Source organism: Cavia porcellus, unplaced genomic scaffold (assembly GCF_034190915.1).
Source record: "Cavia porcellus strain 051 isolate PalLab524CR breed Dunkin Hartley unplaced genomic scaffold, mCavPor4.1 scaffold_1, whole genome shotgun sequence".
In the NCBI taxonomy this organism is placed as follows: domain Eukaryota; kingdom Metazoa; phylum Chordata; class Mammalia; order Rodentia; family Caviidae; genus Cavia; species Cavia porcellus.
Window position 1 is genome coordinate 188,925,714 of NW_026947484.1, and position 18,695 is coordinate 188,944,408.

The following is an 18,695-nucleotide window of genomic DNA, read 5'->3' on the forward strand; positions in this document are numbered from 1 at the left end:
CGTGTTGCACTCCAGCTGTTGAGAGGAAATGCAAGATCCCTTCCCTTTAAAGACCTCCCAGAACCTCTCTACATTTCCTCTTTGGGGTCATTATTCAGGACCCAATCTTATGCCACACTTAACTTTCAAGGAAGTTGGGAAATGTGGCTTTCATTTTGAGTGCTCTGCACATTGGGGGTTAATAGAAGCCCTAGTCACAAGGTTTTTGTTTGGTTTAATAGCAAAAAGGACTAGTCTGGACCTCTAGAGACAGAGTTCTCTTTTGCCAGCATATTTCTCACTGGGCCAGTGTCCTCTAGAGAGTGAGAGGAAGTTGTCAAGATCTTATAGGGTTTTCCTTCCCACTGTGTCCTCCAATGAGCCTGTGCATGAACCAGATGTGGAAGCAAAAACGAACCAGGCAGCTGTCACACACCCCCAGTCTGCTCTTCTTTTGTGGGATACAACTCAGGACCATGAGTGGAGACATGAAAAGACAGAAGACTTGGCTGAGAAGAAAGCTCCAGCCTGCCTCCCCAGCCCCTACTTCTGAGCAGCCCTCCATGCAGCAGCTTTTTGGAGCAGCGAGCGTGTGCCACCACTTGGTAATGACAATCTCCTCCTTTCTGTTCACCATTTCAGTTGTTCGGTTGTTTCTTAGCTTGGGAGACCCGTAACGTCAGCATCCCTGCACTCAATGACAGCAAGTACATTGGAATGAGCGTCTACAATGTGGGGATCATGTGTATCATTGGGGCCGCTGTCTCCTTCCTAACCCGGGATCAGCCCAACGTGCAGTTCTGCATCGTGGCCCTGGTCATCATCTTCTGCAGCACCATCACTCTCTGCCTGGTGTTTGTGCCAAAGGTACCAGTCCTGTGGCCTCTGACTCCATTGCAAGGGTGTTGTTAGGATTTCTTTCTGAAGTTCTATGCATTCTTATCGCATGATGATGATGACTACATCATTCCATTTTTCAGATACTATAATGAAATACCTGGGGCTAGCTAGCTTTACAAAGAAAAGAAGTTGATTTAGAACACAGTTCTGGAGGTTTAAGGGTGTGGTGCCAGCACTAGCTAAGCTCTGGTAAAGCTCTCCCACCAGATGGTATCACAACAGTAGAAGGGCATGTGAAGGAAGAGATCAGATCTTGAGTCAAGACGCCAAGGAGCAGTTCAGGGGCACGGCTCACACTTGTAACTCACTCTCCCAGTTTGGTTCCATGAGAACTGCCCTAATCTCTTCCAAGGACAAGCCCCCAATAACCTAAAGACCTCTCACAAAGCCCACCTCTTAAAGTCCCACATCTCACCACCACCACACTGAGAACACATGAACCCATGTGGGACACACTTAAAACTCACGGTGACAAGACACACTTTAGATGGTTTAGAAACTGCAGAGAAAAGTTAGGTTTTCAGAAACTTCATAATCCTAATGATCCAAAATTAGCAAAAACTACTGTTTGCTTGGCCATTTTTCTCTGTAACGTGGTTTTATCTTTCTTTCTTTATTTGGTATGTTGTCTGCCAGTGTTCCTATATTTTAAATGCTAGGAGGTGACATTTTTTAAGATATGGCTATAACTGTATCACATATATTATTTCATAGTTTGCCTCTTTCATTTAAAATTTTTGTCTTCTGTATTATAAGTGAATTTTTTCCTACATAATTTTTTCCTTGTTTTTAAAAATTATTCCCTCAAGGTAAAATCAAAGTAGTGGTATTATCAGGGCAAAAGGGATAACCATTTTTAATACCCACTTACATTTTCCATTTATTAGAAGGGCTGCCCTATAGGACCACCTTTTTCAAACATCATCCTACCCAGCAGTGAGCAAATGAACCAGAGGCCTTGGCCTGTAGGACTCCTGGCGATGAGGGTTTGCGTAGCTAGGAAATCCTGACCTCACTGGGTCTCAAGGGTGAAGGAAGAGACAGGGAGTTATTATGCACCTGAGGGGCATCTGCTACAGAAAAGGAGAGGAGGAGAGATCACCCAGGGCTCGTTAGGGAAAGAGGCTCCATCCCTTGGGCCCATGAGCTGTTTATCCCAAAGCCTGGCCTCGGAACCTTGGTCATAGACATCATTTGTCCTCCAGTTGTCCACACCTGCCCCAGCTCCAGGCCTGTCTGCACTGTGGCACTCTCCATGCTGTAAAAGATGTCGGATGGTTCTCTAAGCCCAGCTCTGACTGTTTCACTCTGCTGTTTCACCCTCTCTAGCCCTTCGTTGCCCTTCCAGCTCCATGACTGAGTCCTGGTGTTGACCTTGCCTTTAGACCTTGAGGTTCCTCCAGTACCCCGTCCACCATCCTAACTGCCCTTCCTCCTCAGGCCCTGAACCCATGGCATTTGCCATATCTTTGCCCTAAGATTCCTCTCCCACCACCACCCTTCCAGATCTCCCACAGAATCCAGCCAGGCCACAGCACCTGGTGGCACTCTGCCCTTTGGGCCAGCTGCAGATTACCTCCTCCTTCATCTGTACCCTGCACCTCTGGACTGTGAGCTCCTGGTGGACAGAAGCCATGGCCCTCTCAGCTCATGTTTTCCAGTGCTGAGCCTCAGCCTGCCACGGATCAGAAATGTTTCTAGAATAAATAGGTACAGTCAGGGTCAAGTAGCAGCTTTTTATCATATAGTTTAAAATGCCTTTGGCTATAGCTAAACTATCGGCTCCGATGCCCCAAAACTGTAGGATAGTAAATGTTGTAGCAGAGTTTAAGCTGCCAAAACAAAAAGCTATCTTTGCCAGTAACAGAGCTAGTTGCCAGCCTGCCAACCAAACCTGTAGGGTTCTAACATAGGCCTTCACTGTCCTCTACAGCACTGTCCTAGCAGTTAGGCCCTTCAGGTCATTTTCCACAGGGAGCAAGTCTAAGGCAGTGCTAGAGCTCAGCTTGAGGGCCCGGGTGGTCTCTGCCCAGTGACTGAGAATGCAGGTGGAGGCAGGATCAGGATACCTACTCCACTGGCCAGGAAAGACACAGGCTCAGCAGGAAGAAAGGAACAGCACAAGGTCACACCAAGCCAGTGGCAGAGCCTGGCCTGGACACAGGCTCCTGCCCCCTGTCCTGCATCCTCTCTGGGGAGCTTGTTGCCTCCAGTTCCGGACCTGCTGGGGAGGTGGGATGGGAGAGGGGATGCAGTGGTCTCTCTTCAAGGCCACTTTTGTCCTTTCAGCTCATCACTTTGAGAACAAACCCAGATGCAGCAACTCAGAACAAGCGACTCCAGATCACTCGGAATCAGAAGAAGGAAGACTCAAAAACATCCACCTCCGTCACCAGTGTCAACCAGGCAAGCACGTCCCGCCTGGAGGGTCTGCAGTCAGAAAACCATCGCTTGCGAATGAAGATCACAGAAGTACGTCCTCCTCTTGGGTCCCTCTGAGATAGCTTTGGGGCTGCTGTTCCATCACATTCCTCCCCTTTGCTGTCCTTAAAGCTGCAGGCATTGGGGTACCATGAATCAGGTAGCAGCAGTTTGTCAGATTGGACAAGAGTCTATTGCCCACGTCAAACCAGATTCTGAACTTCCTACTCCAGGGAAGAGACCCCAGATTCTCTCCCTGTCCTCACTTTGCCTTAGGGCCAGGGGCTTGACCAGACCAGCAGTCTGTGGGCTATGTGCCCTTTTCATAGGGCATGCCATGTCAGTGAAAGGGCAGGAAAGGAACAAAGCCAAATAGTGGGTAGGACTGTGGCTAAGTTGAAGTAACAAAGGATCCAACATAAAGGGGACCAAAGAAAGTGTTTATTTCTGTCTCCCCTAATGATCCTGAGGTGACAGGTCCTCGTGGTCATTGCTGGACTGGGTTCTTCCTCTCAGTTTTCTGCCACTCCCCAGGTAAGTGTGGGTGGAAAACATCCTAGTATCAGACTCTAAAAGGGTAAAGCAGGAAGTTCACTTGCCTTTTAAGCAAATGACAAAAAATTTGCATACCTTTTGGTCCTGATCCAGTCACAGTGACAAGAACATACAGCAGCACCATTCAGCAGCAGAGGAGACCAAGAAATATATCCTCTCGCTGCAGGGAAGAGGTGAGATGTAGGATTGCCACATTACATACAGGATACCCAGTAAAATTTGAATTTCATATAAACAACCAATTATAGTTTCAGGATAACAATATCCTATAAAATATCTGGGATGTGATTAATGCTGGGGAAAAAAAGGACTTCCTGTTATTTGAAATTCTGTACTTTTATTTGCTAGCTCTGGCATCCTTTTGGGTGGCCTCTGACAGCAGGACATGGTTGTGTGTGTACCTGTAATGCCTGCTGTAGCACAGGGCAGCCCACCCCCAGCCTCTAGGGCAAAGCTGGAAAGCTTGCTGTCCCGCCAAGCCCATTGCCAATTCCATTTCAGTGCTGGAGCTCTCCGTGATGAATATCTCTATGCCCTGACATTGTACTTCTGCTTGTATGCTCCAGCAATGACGAATTCATTCACTTTAGGAAACCCAAGCCATTGCTTAAAAACACTACAATATGGGGTAGTTTTTCCTGGAATTGAATCACAGTCTGACCTCTTGCTGCTCTGACCCTTAGATTTGAGTCTCACAAAAAATAAATAAACAATATCTCCTTCTGCACATGAAAACTTACTACACAATAGCTGTGCTCCTGACATCAGAACAGCACTGTAGATTTTCTAAAGTCTTCTCCCTTAGGATGGTCATTACCTAAACTACCACTGCTCCCCACCAAAACATGCACTCCCCTGGCTTCTCTGGAACTCAATGGCCCAGGACTTGCTCCTGATTTTTGTGTAACTCGGCATGGCTGGACCTGTTCAGATTAACTCATTCATATGAGCCTTGGAGCCTGGGCCCCATGACAGTTGAGGATGGCCAGCTCTGCACCGGGGGTCCTGTTAGGGACCAATGATAATTATGATAGTCATGATGCTGTAGTATCAGGGCTGGTTTCCCATGCATCATTTGATTTAATCTTCACAACTCTCTCACAAAATGGGACTATGTTGACCCAGCCTATGGATAAAGAAACAGATTTACAGCATGGGGCCACCTGGGGTTTGCCCATAGGCCTGTCCAACTCCACAGCCTGAGCTTTTCCCATCACCATCCTCCCCCAGGGCCCCACCTCCCCTGGATATCCTGCCTTCCTGAATGCCCTGCCTGTGTGGGCTTGCTTGACTCTTCCATCAAGGCTCAAGCCCACATGGGCCACATAACTGCCAGAACTAGATGCTTCTCATCATGGCTTCTACCTAAATAAAAACATCAGGTCCTCTTGCATCTCCTCACCAAGATGCAGGGGCCCAGCTCCCATCTTGGTTCTGAGCTGAGCTGCTAGTGCTGGACAGGGAGTGGGCAGGAGCTGGGTGGACTCAACCTAAGCCACAGCCTTGTCTTCCAGTTGGATAAGGACTTGGAAGAAGTCACTATGCAACTGCAAGACACACCAGAAAAGACCACCTACATTAAACAGAACCACTACCAGGAACTCAACGACATCCTCAATCTGGGGAACTTCACGGAGAGCACAGGTGAGAAGGGGGGGGGGGCTGAACATGGAGACCTGGCTTTCAAATGCCAGCTCCATATTGTCCCCAGAGAGGACTAGAGCCTGGTCTGAAGTCACATGCGCAGAGCTAGAGCACCTGGGACCCTGTCTACTGACCAGAGTGCAGGGCCTGCTGGGTCTCCTCTGTCTGGACCTGTGCTCCTGTTCCTCGTCCTGCAGGGCCAGGTCTGTAAGTACATGACATGGCCAGTTTTCTCCATGTACTAAGTGTTGGGTTTTTTGGCATCGTAGAAAAACAAAGGCAGAAAAGGAAAAGGCTTTTATTGCAGGCACTAGAGGGCTACAGATTCCTCTGAAACAAAGAAGCCATCAAGTGTTCATTAGGTTTGACAAGGGGTGGAGTCTAAAGGGGTGGACAGAATGACATATTGACAGCTGGTTGGGGAGACGCTGACACGTGGGCAAAAAGCAGAAAATTCGATTCGGGCTTGGAAGAAGAACATGAAATCAGGATTGCAGGGACATACTGTCATTTTTGGGTCCAGTACCATGTTGGGCAAATGCCATTATTAAGTATGGTTTTTAAAAATCAATGAACCAAGCCAAAAATATTTTACCTCAGAAAAAAGTTTACACCCTTAGGGCAAGATTATATGTAATATATACAAATATTCATAATTATATGCCATTAGTTGGGGAGAAAAAAGAAAGACCAACAAGCCAAAAGAAAATAAGCAAAAGAACATTCTGCCCTACAAAAGCAATTATTTCACTTGTGAAAACATGCTCAATCTCACTATATATTAGAGCAACACAAATTACATCTGCAGTGTGATGCCCTTCCCACCTGAAGACTGGTAAAGATCCAAGATCAAAGAGTTGCTAGGAGAGCAGGGAAACCCAGAGGGAAAGGCGTCCTCAAACACAGCTGGTCCAGTAGAACTGTTCTAACCCAGCACTTCCACCATCGGAATTTATTCTCTGTGTCATTTATGTTTGTGCTGCTATGACAAAATATCACAAACCAGGTGATGTGTAAGCAACAGAAATTTATTTCTCATCGTTTTAAAGACCAGCAGCCCAAAATCAAAGCACTAGTAGCCAGGGCCTACTCTCTGCTTTGAGGTGGTACCTGGAAGATGGCCTCCCCAGGTGGGAGGAGCTCCGTGTCCCTACATGGTGGGAGGGACATAAGAGCACAAATCCTCTCCCGTGGTAACTTTCATAAGGGGCCCAATCCACCCAGTGAGGACTCACTCTCATAACATAGTCACCTCCTAGAAACCCCGCCTCTTAATGCACGTTGGCCTTAAAATTTCAATGCGTGAGTCTGGGCTGGCGCATTCAGAACACAACATCCTGGACACACAGTCAGTTCTCATCACTCCGGGAAGACAGTGGTTATGCTCTGTGAGTCACGTGAACAGTGAAAGAGCGAACACTGAATAAGTATTCCTAGGGGAACTTCAGGGCTAGGTTCCTGTCACCCTTTCAAGTTTTTCGACCAATCAGTACCTTATCTTGTTTTATGTATATTTCTGCTTAAAAACACCCCATTCAATAAACCTTGTTGGTTTGCTATTATTGAATTCATGGTCAACAGCTGTTATTCATGATTGATGGCAGCTTATCTAACACATGCATTTTCTCTGCAAGGTAGAGTACAGCCTTGGGAAACCTCAGACAGCACCTTAGCACTACACTTAGGGGCCATTTCAAACAGCAAAGTGACCGACAGAAAGCACAAAAATGTGGAAAAACTTGTTACTAAACAGACCGCAGAAAAGATTCTTATTTATAGTATGTGAGCTGAAGAGAAAGGCAGAGCATTACCTTAACTGGGAGCGTGTGCAGCAGGCCACTCAAATTTTTCAGTACGCTATGCAAGTCAGCAGATGAATACAGAAGCAAAAATCACTGTGAGTATTGAATTGGGGCTCCCAAATAAATTTTAGCAAGTAGATAATTTTGCATATATAGAATCTTTGCACAATGAAGTGCCCAACCAGGTACACAATGACATACTTATAAAGTTGCCTGCGGCAGCGAAAACAAAACAAAACACCAGTGCTCCTCTTCTGACAAAGTGAATCCAGATCTCTCAGGTGAAGCCAGGTTTTCATATTTCTGTAAATGTACCTAGATGTTTCTAAAGCCCAAAGAAAGTAAAGGAGATGTACATCACCCTACTTGGTGGCTATGCAATATTCCTTTAATGAATAACCCAGAAATTATGTAACTGATCCATTATACTGGGCTGATCCATACTAGTTCTTTTGATATAAATGATGCTGAACTGAACATCTTGTATATATCTTAACACGTATCCTTGATTATAATTTTCCCTAGGACAATCCTCAAAAGTAGACATTCTATGTAGAAAATATGCACTTTTTAGGTATATAGTACATACTGATAGTTCCCCCAGTAAAGTTATGTCAATATATACTCCTGCCAGCAGTTTACTATTAATCTCTTTTTTTTTTTTTTTTTTTTTTTTTTTTGTCTTTTTGAGACAGGGTCTCCCTATGCAGTTCAGGCTGGCCTTGAGCTCACTTTGTAGCCCAGGCTGGTCTCGAACTCGCAACAATCCTCCTGCCTCAGCCTCCCAAGTGCTGGGATTACAATCCTGAGCCACCACACCCGGCTACTATTAATCATTTTAATTTTTACTAAGCTTATAAAAAACATACTGTGGAGGATTTTTTTTCTCTGTCATTACATTCTTATGCACCAAAGAGAAGAGTTTAGTGTAAGAATCTTTCATTTCTAGGTTACGTTGTCTGTATTATTGACTTGCCTCCACCCCCCTACCCCACCCCCGCCTTTTCTCTCAGAGACACAGGGCGGGGGCAGGTCCCTCACTTCCCTGTCACACTTCTGCCCTCTCTGGACAGGGGCTGCTCAGGTCCCTGGCATGGTTTCTGAAGGGCTGTGACATAGACCCCAGCTCAGAAAATTCGGAGAGATGATGGGCTATTTTGCATTCTCTCCTGAAGTTTGCATTGTTGATTCTTAAAACTAAGTTAACAGAATTTGTTGTGATATTGTTGTTTCACACTCAGATGGGGGGAAGGCCATTTTAAAAAATCACCTTGATCAAAATCCCCAGCTACAGTGGAACACAGCAGAGCCCTCTCGAACATGCAAAGATCCCATAGAAGATATCAACTCCCCAGAACAGTAAGTACCTTGAGAAGAACCACCAAGGATTATGTTAATCTGCACAACTGTTTACAACCCCACTATGTTTTCATACTCTTATTTTAATCTCTATAGCAATCCCATAATACAGCCAGATTACAATACTCTCTACAGGTGAGAAAACTAATTTTAAAAAGGGGAGATGGGTTGTTAAGCTCACCTGCTTGCTAAGTGCAGAGGGTGGAATTCAAAGTCTGCTCCATCGAGCATCAAATCCAGCATTCTCCCCTGTGGCGTGATGCCACTGTCACGTATAAAATGTAACCTTGCTAAATGCATTCATTTTATAATTACTGAAACCTGTGAGTCTCTTTCTTCCATTCTATCAGATAAGATAATAACTTAATTAAAAGGCAATACTTAGTATATTAAATGACAGCTGCTTTGGAGGAAAACAAAGCAGAGAAGGGGTTTGGGGAGTGTCATTTTAAATAGGGCAGTCACCAAGGAGAAGGTAACATCTAAGCAAAGTCAGCTTTTTTCTCTCTGGCAGTTTCAGCTCTGCCCATCTTACAGCAGACTGGAAGCAAAGGTCAGACATGTAAACCTGAAACTTGATCTCTGGGCAGTGACAAGCTGAGGGGAAGGCAGCCAAGTCACCAGCTTCCCATGGTATAAAAGCTAATGGCCTGCTGACCCAGTTAGCCCTAAGACTAGCCACCTTGCAGACCAGAGAGCCATGACTCATGGTCACTTGGCTTTTGTCTGCAGTTTCCCAATCAGCTGCCTCCACTGGAGTATAAAAAGCACCTTCAGAGTGAGGTCTGAATCCCTGTGCATCGCCTGAAGGAAACCCAAGTTCCAGAATTAAGCTCTTGGAAAGTACTGTAGGCGTTGAGCAGTATCCTAATGCAGAATCCTATGGTTCAGACAACCACAAGATACAGAGCCACCTTGCAGAGGCAGAGGGCCATGCTTGGACAGGGCCCCTTTCACCTGTTCTTTACCCTTTTCTTGGAACTCTTGGCCAACACCACTGTCCTAAAGAACAGGGCTTGGGGAGAGAAGGTAGAAGATTCACCAGGAGAGTCCAGAGAGAAACAGATCTCAGGGAGCTCAGAAGGCCACAGCAAAGCATGTCCTCTTTTCCCTTTCGTGGCTTTCTGTGTTGGAAAGATAATACTAGTTGCTAAAGAAGCTGAAAGACCAGGAAGCGGCGTAGTGGAAGGGGCAAGGTGCTGAGCAAGGTCGTGGCAGAAGGGATTGAGGAGGGAATAAGTAACCAGGATGCCTTTTGGGGTGAAAAGAAAGCATATCTGTTCTGAAGCCGGTAAGGTTAGGGGATGGGAAATGTCTGTGTTCGCAGCAAACCCCCATTATGAGGGCAAACAAAACAACAAAACCTTTTCCCATGTATTACTGACATGACAGTTATAATAATCACCAAACCCTGGACTGGAGGCTCCAGAACACTGAGTCCTCATTGCTCAGTCCAGTCTCCCTGCTTATCCCCAGGGTACCCACAGGCCTTCCTTAAATACCCATTAGATGGCTAAATGATTAGATGTTTGAATAGCCAGATATTGGATTCAGAGAAGACTAGGCTCCTAGGATCTGCTTCTTTTAATCAAAGTGAGCCCACAGAACCTTCTGGAGAGCAGAGAAATGACCTCACTAATGCCCTCCTTTCTTTTCCCAGCATCCAGCGCCGGCTATCCCTTCAGCTCCCCATCCTCCACCATGCCTACCTTCCGTCCATTGGAGGGGTGGACGCCAGCTGTGTCAGCCCCTGCGTGAGCCCCACCGCCAGCCCCCGCCACAGACATGTGCCACCTTCCTTCCGAGTCATGGTCTCGGGCCTGTAAAGGTGGGAGGCCTGGGGCCAGGGCCTCCCCGCAATGGCGTCGTGCGGGGCATGATATCTGCTGCAGGCACTGTTGGCTCCGGCCACGGAGAACTTGGGCACTGCGGCTGCCTCTCAGGACTGCTTGGATGGCATTGGGTGGACAGGATGGGGAACTTGGCCCCTGACCTCGAGCCTTATTTGTGAAGTTCTTATTCTTTCACAAAGAAGAGGAATGGAAATGACTTCTTCCTGAATGTCTGCAAACAAGGAGGAGCTGGGATATTGGAAACCTGCAAAAAACAAACAAAAAGTTCTCGACAAGGAGAGAGGCCTAGAACTCCAGCTAGACTCCCCGAGTTGAGCAGCCTCGGGAAGAGGCAAGGGCTCTGGAGAAATGGCCTCTGCACTCTGCACACACATCACAGGCTGCGGTCCCCCCGCCAGCCCTTCTGCACTCTGGGGGAGAAGATGAGCGGGGCTGCCAGGTCCCCCAGGGCCAGCCCGACACTCCCAGCCTCCCTGGGACAGGGGTCCACAGGACTGATGGACAGGTGCAGCCCTGCACGGGGGGGCCCCCAAGCAGGCGGACTCGCATGCTCACAGGGGACTTCCATCACCTGAATGAGATGTTTGTTATTCTCTGATAAATGCCACACATTAACACAATAACACCCGATCCGATCCGGGGACTGTGGGGATTTAGGGCATGTCACCGCAGGCACCCTCTGCGGCGTTTTCATGCACACGCCGCATTGGCCATGTCCTTGTGTTCCTGTGGAGTGTTCCCAGTAATAAGGGGGACCACCGAGCTAACCACAGAACGTCTGTTCCCAGCAAACATGAGAAAGAAAGATTGTGCACTTTAACTTTCCCATCAGGGCCCAAGGGCTGGCTGGGATTTATTTTTATTTTTATTTTTATTTGTGTTGCCACTGACTTTGTTTCTGACCAAAGTGAATTGGGGGCATTCTGCTAAAAGACATCCTGATGTCTTAGGGGAGGGAGTTGCTGGCTGAGGGCTTCCCTTGCCTTCTGGAGCAACCTTCCATCCAGAGGAGCCCGCAAGCTCTCGCCTCTGGAGAGGGGAGTGTCACAGGGGCAATCAGTCTGCAACTGATCCTCATTCATAAGATCACTGTTCCTTTCTAATTGAACCCCAAAGAGCACCGGCCCTGGAGTCAGAAAGACCTGGGTTCAATTCCCCTCCAGCTCCCTGTGTGACTTTGGGCAAGTCACTAGTGTCTCTGTAAGCCTCAGTTTCCCCTCTGTAACAGATTGGGGTTGAAACAACACCCATCCTGCCTACCTCACAGGATCACTCTGAGGATTGAAACTTGATCTCATGCTGGAAAGCTTTGTCCCAAACAGTGAAGCAGCCCTGACCCATGAGGTATTAGAGTGACAATGAGCTTCAGCCTTCACTACAGCCTGGGCAGGTGGCCCAGAGAAGCTTCCAGCACAGTCCTCTCCCCGGAACAGCTGGGCAGGAGGGAGGCTCCCAATGACTTTTCTGACACTCCTAGACAGGTTCATTCTTTGCTAAAGAGAGGCCTGAATGACATGTCCAGGACGTCTGCACAACTGAGCAGTTCGCTCACTCCCTGAAGAATCTTAATGGCAGCTTCAACAGGCAGGCAATAATCTCTTCCCCGAACTACTGCTGTCAGGAGTACTCTGTTGTTTCCACCAGGCTTTGACGAAAGGGCCCACGGGAATCACCATCGCCAACATTTCAAAACACCCGAGTTCACGTAGCGTAGTCTTCCCCTCCCCTCCTTGAAGAGAGGTTCCTGAGGTACTGTAGCTTTTAGGGGGAAAAATGTTAACACATCACGAATCATGTTGAAGTCCTTCTCTGTTTAGGCACTAAAAATCGTATTGTCACTCAGTGTGTATTACCAGTATTTACTTGCTTTCTTGATTTCACCAAAACCGAATTTAATTTAAGGGATCACATTAATTTTTCAAAGGGAAAGAGATAATTAATTGTACATAATGTATACACACACAAAAATACCTGTAGAAATACTATTCCAACATAGCAGGAAAACAAACAAACAAAGTATTGGACTGTCGGAGGTGAGCGTGCGTCTGTAACCCTTTGTGACTCCAAAAACGTGCTCCGTCTTCTAGGTTAACCCACAGAGTACATTCTGTCTTACTGATCCTGTAGGCTCACCCGTTTTGTTTTTTAATTTCCCGCAAATAACAAGACCCACAGAGGTGACTCTAGCTATTTAAAGGTTCTGTTCTTTTATATGCAACCACCACACTGTCCATTTCCAAGAGGCTTTGGCCTGAAGGCATTTTCCAATGATGTTAGTGCACAACTGCTTTAAATTAGACTGGAACTGCCAGAATCAAATGTAAATGAGGAATTTCTCCTTCCCCTACTGCATGGTATCAATTTTTAATAAATTGTTGCAAATTTGTTTTTATGAATAAAAGGAAAAAACTCTCGTCTCTAATGCCTACTCTTCCCCAAATGGAGGTTGAATGGGGCCATATTTTTACTCTGCTCCGCAAACTCGGGGGATTGTTCTGGGGTTGCCTGCTCCTTTAGGCCCTGTCCTCACTGGCTTCTGCTGACGATTATCAGGGCAACTCTGTGAACATGTAACTGCAACTTCTGATTCATGAAGGGGTGTGAGGCTGACCTAACTGTGGGCCAGTAATCCCTTCTCCAAAATTCCTCCATATAAAGTTAGCCTTCCACACAAAAGAAAAATGGAGCCAACCAAGAGAGAATTGAGATGGTGTCCAAGTCTCTGGTAGGTCAACAGCGTCCTGGGCTTCCTCACCTGCTGATTCAGGCCTTCCTCAGATTCTCTGTTCACCCCTAAATTGTCCTTCCTGCAGGGATTAGTTCAAATTGGGTTCCACCCTTGCAACCCAAAGGGCCTTGACTAACATGGAAAACTCTGTCTTCCGGCCCAAACTCCCACTCCAGGCCTTCGCAGCCCGTTGAGATTGGCCTGTGCTCCTTCCCAGGTTCATCACCCCCTCCACCTGCATCCCTGGTGCCACCCAAGGGCTGGAGGCACTTCCTCCATCATGCTGTGCCCTCAGTCAACAGTTCTGCCTCATCGCTCTAGGTAACCCAGCAGGAAATGCTCTCTTGGCCCTTTCTGGGTTGAAGATGCTGCCTGCTCTCATGGCACTGGGTACGTGACAGCCCAACCGGCACTATGAGTTCCCTATAGAAGGGACTCATAGCTGTTTGCCTGCTGTTCACTGTGTCTCAGAGCAGCTTGTGTGGAGGCTTTGCAGAACTGAACATTATGGCACTATGTGGATCTGGAAGACAAAGAAAGGACAAAGGCCAAAATGGGTATGAGCCTCAGGAATGGGGGAACAGACCCAGACTTCATAGGACTCTGTCCCCAGGTTGGAGTTTTCCACTGCACAGAATCATCTCTAATGGAGCCTCCTGAATCCCAGGCCCACCAAGAAAGCGCCCCTACATGTCTGCTACTCCATACCTCCTCTTCTACAGCCTTGCCACATGATCTGGGGTGTTTTAGGCTAGCAGAGAGTCCCAAAGCAGAGGGAAGACTCACCCAAGGCCTATTAATGAGACCACAGCAAATGCACAAACACAAACTGAAGCCATCTTTAGACAGAAGACAGACAGTATGGGAAACTGTCTGGCTTTAGGCTCATGGCAGACAAGGTGCCTTGGAGACCACAAGAGAATCACAGTTCTCATCAGTCTTCCTTTTCTGTCTGATCTAGACTATTAGAAATTAGGGCAAAGAAGAATTATAGAGACATCCAATCCCTCATGGTACAGGTGGGGAAACTGAGGCCCAGTGACAAGAGCCAAGGTCAACCAGAAAGTCATGAGATGGTAGGTGTTACATTTTATATCTACATGTCTCCCTGAAGCCTCATGCACTCACAGGTGGGACTTTCCAAAACTGACTAAATCTAGGCTGCATGATACTTGGATTAAGGGGGTAGGGTACTGGATTAGTCTATTAATTGGCTTATCACAGTTCTGGGTATGGATAATGGAAGGCCCACTCTGAGTGTGGGTGGCACTGTCTAAAAGGCTTATAGCCTGGATAAAAGAGAAAAGGAAGCTGCTGCTTGCTGCTTTACTGCCTTGGTGCCTGCCCTGCCATGGACTGTTTCTCATCTGTCATGGTGCCCTACCTTGGAATCAGGCTGTGGACTGAAACCTCTACAAACTGTGAGCCAAAATAAACCTTTCCTCCTGTTACTTGTGGGTATCAGATATTTTGGCCCAAGAAACTAACCAAGATACGAGGCCTAGCACCCAGATGTCTTGGCTTTGAGACTCTGGCTGTTTTCTGTGGAGTCTCCTTCCTCATATTTGACCCAGAACTATAGGCAGAAGATACCTCACACTGAAGCCATTTTGAGACAAGAAATAGACAGTATTAGAAACTTTGTGGCCTTAGGTTCATGGCAGACAGGATGCCTTGGAGACCACAAGAGGGTCCTACTGTCACCATACTTCCTTGACACCCAGCATGAGCCTAAAACACATGTTCCTGCTCTTATCTGACTTCCTGGACATCCTGGATGAGCCCAAGGAGCATGTGGTCTAACAACTCTAGAGTAACCAAGGGAATCCCCACACTATCTCTAGAGTAACCAAGGGAATCCCCATAGTATCTTTAGCACTAAGGTTTTGATTCCCTGGTGGGCTCTGGAAGCCATGCTGATCATGTGTATTTCCGGTGAAGTTAAAAAATTCCCCCTCCCAAGGTAGGTTCAGCCCCAGAGTTACATGGAAAGAAGCCTAGTTGCCACTCAACCACTCCTCAAATTTTAGGAAAGCAAAGGGAAAGCCAATCCTGGAACCTGCTGTGATCACCATCTCTGAGCTCTGCCCACCCTCTGTATTTTTTATTTGTTTTTTTGGTATCAGGAATTGAACTCAGGACCTTTTGCTTGCCAGGCAGGTGCTGTGCCACTGAGCTATATCCCCAGCCCTATTTGTTTTTGATGGTTTGGTTTGGTTTGGTTTGGTTTGGTTTGGTTTGGTTTGGTTTTGAAAGAGGGCCTCACTATATAGTCCAGGCGGCCATGAACTCACTGTGTAGTTCAGGCTGGCCTCGAATTAGCAGTGATTTTCTGTCTCAGCCTCCTGAGGCATGTGCCACCACACCCAGCCTGACCTCTTCTGGAAGATGTACTTCCATTACTGGCTGTTGCCATCTCTGGGTGCTATCCATTGGGAACTCTCCAAAGTGTACTTTAACCTCAAACCTAACACAGACCAGGCCACCATGAGTCAAGATTGCTCTTGGGCTTACTCATCAGCCTGCACCTACTCTCTGAGGTGTACTTGCCTTTAATACAACCCAGCGTTTCTCGCTACTGTGTGTCCTGCTCAAGCCCTTGTTCAGGATATTGAGAGCTTGGATGTGGGGTGAGACAAAGACCACCTGTCCAGTAGTGAAGTCACAGAGGCTCGGGCTCCTGAGAAATCATGATGTCCACTGATGAAAGCACTTGGTACATCACAAATAGGAGAAATGCTCATCGTATCAGAAAAAATCCTCATTGTCACCATTACTAAAGTTCTTAATGGCCTGCTTGGCCTCAAGGATCAGGATTTGTGTGAACTGATATCTAAAGGAAAGGCCCAGAAACAATGTTGCACTTCTTTATAAAAGTTTCTCTTGGAGCCAGAGATTTAGCTCCCTGGCTTAAGAGCTTGTCTGGTATGCATGAAGTCATGAGTTTAATCCTTAGTATCAAAAATTAAAAATAAAAGGTTCTCTTGTTTCCTTTTTGTTATGACTAGTTTATTTCTGAGGTAAAAATAAAATAAAGACTATTTTCCACCTTCAAATAAAGGTGTTTTGAAGTTGAAGTCCTTTGCAAAAGCACTACCTAGAGGTCACCTTACCCTGCCTGTGGAGACAACACTAGAGTCCTCTAAGAATGGGAAAAAGTTTCTGGAAACAGCCTGTGGTACCAGCCACAGCCTGACCTTCCGGGCACTTCCCTGTGCTCAGCAGTTTGTTCTCCATGAGGGTCTTCCTGGAATAAGTTCTAAAGGCCTGGTGACAAGGACTGGAGGTCCTGGGTAGATTGTAAAAGCAGTATGGGTGGCCAATGGCATCTCTGCCTACCCTTCCTCTTCCAGAGGAAGAATGGGGGCCTACTGGGAGAAAATGTGGAGTGCCAGCCCTTGGTCAAACCCCTAGTTCAAGAGAATACTCATTACCAAAGCCCAGCCAATCTGAACCCCTGCCCTGGATTTCTATTTTCAGGCTTGAAAATTTTCCTCCACCCAATCACCCCATTGGGCCTCAAAGACCAGCAATGTTAAAAGATACACCTATGCTTGGGTGTCTCGGTTTTGAGCTGATACATACACAGAGAAGGATTTCAGTCACTGAGAGTCAGAACAAGTTTGGTGTGAAGGCTCACTGTCACCCCAGACTTCCCAGTCTTCTGCTCTCCTCCCTTCTGCTCTTGAGGAGACGTTTGAGGGCTGTTTCCCTGGCTCCACAGATGTCGCTGAGTAGAGAAGTAGGCAAGGATGTCCAAAGCAGATTTCTGTGTCAGGGAAACCTCAAGAATCTGAAAAAAGGTTAATGGGCCATCTTGAGAACACAGGGGCTAGGGGCAAGATACACGTCCCCAGGTAGGACTCTGGGTCCGATATGTAGTCTTTGCCTTGTTTGCTTATCTGTCTCTTACCTCTTTGTCTTGTCACTTCTTCTTTGGCCTTGAAGAGTAAGACTTGTGGGGCACAGGGAACAAAATGATCAACAGACTCTTTCAAAGAGAAAATGGATCCCTACTCTACTTCCAGCTCACAGCTGAAACCCTGGCAAATTCCAGGGCTCACACAGCCATGCTCGGTCTGACAGCATAGTGCCAGCTGGGTCCTGCCTGCAGATGGTGACTTACTGCCTTGTTCCTCCAGGTCCCCACTCTCAGGAGTCCCAGCCCCCAACAAGACATGCACCAAGCCTCTGCGCTTTACCAAGGCCTGTACTGGCCACCAAGGAGGAGGACAAAGGCAGGCCACAGACCAGTGCATAATGAAGAAATGACAACAGCATGTGATAAACACCTAGCCCAGAATGAGGAGTCAGGGCACACTTGCTGGGGGACAGAGCATCCAGACAGAGCTGCTTCAAGGGCTTGCAACTCACATGGTCACTTTTAAATGTCCCCTGCTCAGCTTAATGCTCTGTTTTGAAATTCTTAGTGACTATTAAACAAAGGACTTGGGATCTTGTATTTGCATGGTGACCCATACATAGTCCTATACCTAAAACCGAAGACGAGGACTAAGTATCCAGTAAAAGAGAGAGCCCGGAGTAAGGCGGGGGGAGGCACTGGGCGGCCTACGCTGTAGAATGTATGTACCTGCTGGGGCCTCCACTGCTGCACCCGAGGACTACAGGGCCACTCATTTACCTGGGTTCCTGTGGGATGAGATTTCTGGGTGACTACACAGCACACAATCTGTTGATATAGATGACATGGGTCACAGCTCAAAATCATTAGTCCTGGACCCTGATTTCTACTCCTTCACCTACCTGGTTTGTGTGGCTTTTTTTTTTTTTTTTTTGAGTACAAGGGATTGGACTCAAATCTTTTGCACTGAACGACCTCTTCCAGGCCTTTTCTTTCTTTCTTTCCTGTTTTAAATTTTTATGTTGTTTTTTGTTTTTGTGGGGTTTTTTTTTTTTTGTTTTGTTTTGTTTTTGAGACAGGGTCTATGTTGCTATGTTTTTGAGACAGTTGTTATGTTGCCCAGACTGGGCTCAAACTTGAGATCCTCTTGCCTCAGCATCCCAGAGTCCTGGAATCACAGGCATGCAGGTGTGTGCCTGGCTGGCTGCATGGCTTTGAATGATTCACTCAACCTTTCTGAGCTTCTGGATCCACACCTGTAAAATAGATACAGTACCTCCCTTGGGGCTCCTCTGACAGCCATAAGCACTTATGTAGGTGAAAGCATTTGTAAATACTGATCTGCTCCCAGATGACAGGCACATCAAGTGAATAACTTCTGTAAGTGCAGTGGGGCAGCCAACACCATCTGACCTCCTGACAACAGAACGCATCTCAGCAGGAGCACAGGTAGGGAAGGCGTCATGCCAGGCTGCGTCAGGAGCAAAGGGAGAGTCTGAAGACAAGGAAAGAGACAGAAAAACAGTTAGAAAGGAGTAGAGGTTGGGGGGTGACAGAAAAAAACATGGAGGTCAGAGTAAGGTCAAGCAGCA

The 18,695-nt window shown here is 47.0% G+C and overlaps 1 protein-coding gene and 1 long non-coding RNA gene across 2 annotated transcripts in view; one reads left to right on the plus strand and one right to left on the minus strand.

Annotated features, from left to right (window-relative positions):
- Nucleotides 1-12,935, plus strand: part of Gabbr2 (gamma-aminobutyric acid type B receptor subunit 2) — a 355,790-nt gene extending 342,855 nt beyond the window's left edge. Inside the window, exons 15-19 of the mRNA XM_063224805.1 lie at nucleotides 622-846; nucleotides 3,169-3,351; nucleotides 5,370-5,499; nucleotides 8,543-8,660; nucleotides 10,321-12,935. Of these exons, the coding sequence (XP_063080875.1) occupies nucleotides 622-846; nucleotides 3,169-3,351; nucleotides 5,370-5,499; nucleotides 8,543-8,660; nucleotides 10,321-10,486 (822 nt within the window). The 3' untranslated portion in view covers nucleotides 10,487-12,935. The remainder of the gene's footprint in view (nucleotides 1-621; nucleotides 847-3,168; nucleotides 3,352-5,369; nucleotides 5,500-8,542; nucleotides 8,661-10,320) is intronic.
- LOC134470493 (uncharacterized) overlaps nucleotides 12,482-18,695 on the minus strand; it is a 32,000-nt gene continuing 25,786 nt past the window's right edge. The window contains exons 3-5 of the long non-coding RNA XR_010039422.1: nucleotides 18,380-18,598; nucleotides 16,827-17,034; nucleotides 12,482-13,764 (exon numbers count right to left, since the gene is read on the minus strand). This is a non-coding gene — a long non-coding RNA (uncharacterized LOC134470493). The remainder of the gene's footprint in view (nucleotides 13,765-16,826; nucleotides 17,035-18,379; nucleotides 18,599-18,695) is intronic.